We start from the raw sequence: 3,917 nt of genomic DNA on the forward strand, positions 1-3,917 counted from the left end.
CATCAAGATTTTCCGCATATTTGACAATGTTATCCTCCAGTTGGGGTTATGCCTGATCATACTTAACCTACACAACATATCTTCGAGATGCATATCCCGTTCGATATGTAGTACTTTCACTTGGGTTTGGACTTTTAAGTTTTACAATGTTTTTACCAATTCCCTAACGTGAGAAAAAAAATATTTTCCATTAATACATATTGCATAAACTAATGCATATTTCATTAGATTTATGGAAGAACGATTGGGGTATGGAAACTAATAGAGGACAAATTACCAATGACGATGGGAGTTGCAGTGAGGCATTAGGCACAACCGACTATGATCTAGCAGCTACAAGGATGCGATGAAGGAGAAAAAATGTGAATAACTAGTCACGAGGCAATGACAGACGAAGAGGCAGTAGCTCAACCGACTGGATAAATAATAAATCTATTGAGGGAGGAAGAAACGTGCGGCCGTCGAGGTACAGATGTGTCTAATATCTTTTAAACTTTGGTAAATATATATTTCAACTACGAACTTTTAGTAAAAACCTCATGTTTTATAGGGGATGTTAAGCTCATGAAAAGTTTGAAGACATGATAGGATCAAGCTATAATAAAAATAAAAATTTAGAGAAAGGCAAAACTAAAAGCCAAACTCGTCTATTGAACATAAAAATTAGAAAATTCTAATTCACAACATACACCTATATTAAAAGATGTCAAATAGAAATATCTAGAATTTTCGGTTTTTAGTTTTTCTGTCGTATTGTCCTAGCCGACTTTTGACGCACCCTTATCATTTCTATATATACTTCACAATTATTATTTCGTCTTAAATGAATAAATCGGTACCAAAGGAATATGGAGTTCTTTTGAATGCAATAGTCAAACAAATGATGCGATTTATTATTTTCCTTGCAAAAGTTATTTTTGAATAATCATTTTATAATATTTTCTATGAAAAAGGTAATCTTTAGATAATCATCTTAACTGTTCGGACTTTAAAAAATAGAGTTATACATAACAATAACCATATAAAATGTGGATGATCCACCGATTTTTGTTTTCATATTGTAACAAAATAACTACAAATCACGTTATATGGTATTTGCAAACTCGCGATAAAACATGAAAACTCTTTTTTCTTTTGGTACGTACAACATCCGCAACAAACTTATGAGAACACTTGATTATTTTAAGTTAGTGTCAACTGTCTCTACCAGATAGTAATCGTTAAACATATGCGAGAAATAATTTTGCACATTCTCGATGTTTTGTTCAACCATACATACATAAAAGCTCATTGTGATCAAGTCGTGATGATATATATTATATACACGATTATTTAACGGTTATATAGATTATATCTTTGAGTGTCTTTCCTTCCATTTGTTGGTGATTCATTATGTTGTTCGATTGTGTTTGTATACAACAACACATTTAGAGTATGTTGTTCCTATGGTGATACTCGTCATCAGTGTATCCAAACATCACATCCACTGGGGCTCACAAGTTCTCTCCTCGGTCTACTACTTGTGTGTATCTTGGTCCCACTCCTGATGACAAATGACATAAATGCCTTGATCTCCTCTCTTAATGTGGGGATTTCTAAAGTAAAGTCTTAATATTTTGAGAAAAGATTTAAAAAATTCATATTTTTTTTTGAATAAAAAAACCCAATAAACCGGATAAACCTAACAATTTAATTTCATTCATCCGGTAACCCTCATTTAACCGATTACAAATGTATATGTGGCATATTAATGGTGATTGTACATTGAAGAATCTAGTGAAGAAGATAGTGATGAAGATCAAATCGAATATTCCATCCATGATCCGAAGGTCAAATGGAATGTTATAAAAACCAGTTCTCGGAGAAAGTTATGAGTCCAGACATCAACTCAAATTTTGTTTAACAAATTAGTCCATCCATAAGGGTTATAAAATTCGTTTCAAGAAGTGTGATAGTGTTAGACTAGTGGATGTATGTGTAAGTGATCCAGAAAAATGCCCTTTTATGGTTCGTGCTTCATGGATGAGTACTGAGAAATAATTCCAGGTGAAAAAGATTAATGACAAGCATACATGTGTTAGGAGTTTTAGTAGTTCAAGACTTATGAATCCAACTTGGTTAGCAAAACAATTTATGAAAGAACTAGTAAGTAAATCAAACTTAAAATGCAAGGAAATGCAGGCAATAATTCAAAGTAAATTTCATTGTAAGGTCTCATGGTCAAAGTGTTATAGATCAAGGTGTAGGGCATTGTCCTTGATTCATGGCAAATTAAGTGACCATTATGCAAGAGTGTGGGATTATGGACATGAACTGATGAGGTCCAATCCAGGTAGCACAATTAGGATTTATGTTAACCTAAACCCTGATCAGACTACAACTTTTCATAGAATGTACATGTGTTTGGAATCAATCAAAGAGGGGTGGAAGATAGGATGGCATAGGGTTATAGGGTTGGATGTTTGTTTTTTAAAGGGACAATGCAAGGGTGAGCTACTAACTACAATTGGCAGAGATGCAGATAATCAAATTTACCCTATAGCATGGGTTGTTGTTGAGGTTGAAAACAAGGTTAATTGGAAATGGTTCTTGGAACTAGTTAGTGAAGATCTTTCATTGGATGCTGACAAGGGATTATGTGTCATTAGTGATCAACACAAGGTAATGACATGTTCCTTTATTTACATATCATCTATTGTACTTGCTAATAAAAGGTACTAATATACTTATTCATGTACTAGGTTATTATTGAAGCAACAAAGGAAATTCTACCCCTTGTAGAGCACAGACAATGTGCTAGGCATATTTATGCCAAATTTAGGAAAGTGTATAGTGGGATAGAATTCAGAAACATGTTTTGGGAAACTGAAAAATCCACAACAGAAGGGGATTACAAGATAAACATGGAAAGGATCAAGACTTTAAGTCAAGTTGATTATGATCAACTTATGCCTAAAGACCATCATTCATGGTGCATGACATATTTTGGTGGTGGTTTTGCATGCGAGGCTGTAGATAATGGGATTGTAGAGTGTTTTAATGCAATCATTGTAGATGCTAGAAAGAAGCCTCTCTTGGATATGCTTGAAGAAATAAGACTCTACATGATGGAAAGGTTCTATAATTTAGAAAGTTTATTCTGATTTTTTTACTGGATCATAAACAAAATACATAACCGATCATATGTTAATCATATGTTACACTGCATAATCATATAAGATTATATGTGGTAATTTATGATTGATTATATATTACAATGTACAAACACTTATGAAAAATACCACAGAAATGGGATGGTGATGTGCGTGAAGCAGCACTTCTGAAGATGGAGGCATCTGGCGAGGATATAAGGTATAAATTGTAGTTCATATATAAATGTAGGTTTTTAATTAAGTATTTATACTAACCTAAGTGTTTATATTTGCAGGACTTGGTATGCAGTGCCAAGTGGTGTTAATACATATGAAATTAGGAATGAATTTCAGAGTTATGGAGTTGACTTGGTACACCATTACTGTAGCTGCAGACTGTGGGAGATATCAGGGATACCTTTTGTGCATGCGCATGTAGCAATTTTATACATCAACCAAGATCCAAAGGAATTCATTAGCACTTAGTTTAGCAAGAGTAGTTGCATGCCTACATATAAATCTAACATACTTCTAATAAATGGAAGTAATTTCTAGGAAGTTACTAACTATACCAAGCCCATACCACCTACAGTAAGGAGGATGCCAGGACGACCCAGTGTTAAAAGAAGGAGACATGCCTTTGAGCATGAGGACAAGTACCCCCAAGTGTCTTCCAAGGGACGAACTGTACAGTGCAAGAATTGTCTTCAAAGGGGACATAATAAAACTTCTTGCAAAAATCCAAAGGTTGTCCCTTAACCAAAACCCAAAAAGAAAATGGGCAGG

The 3,917-nt window shown here is 34.0% G+C and overlaps 1 protein-coding gene across 1 annotated transcript; it reads left to right on the top strand.

Annotated features, from left to right (window-relative positions):
- Window positions 1–2,397: 2,397 nt before the first annotated feature.
- LOC145158678 (uncharacterized) lies at window positions 2,398–3,617 on the top strand. Its single transcript, XM_079077540.1, has 5 exons — window positions 2,398–2,661; window positions 2,742–3,115; window positions 3,220–3,229; window positions 3,287–3,351; window positions 3,428–3,617. The coding sequence occupies exons 1-5, from the start codon at window positions 2,398–2,400 to the stop codon at window positions 3,615–3,617; spliced, it is 903 nt and encodes a 300-aa protein (XP_078933666.1).
- The last annotated feature ends 300 nt before the right edge of the window (window positions 3,618–3,917 follow it).

Source organism: Lactuca virosa, chromosome 2 (assembly GCF_052849685.1).
Source record: "Lactuca virosa cultivar CGN04683 chromosome 2, Lactuca_virosa_CGN04683_v6, whole genome shotgun sequence".
In the NCBI taxonomy this organism is placed as follows: domain Eukaryota; kingdom Viridiplantae; phylum Streptophyta; class Magnoliopsida; order Asterales; family Asteraceae; genus Lactuca; species Lactuca virosa.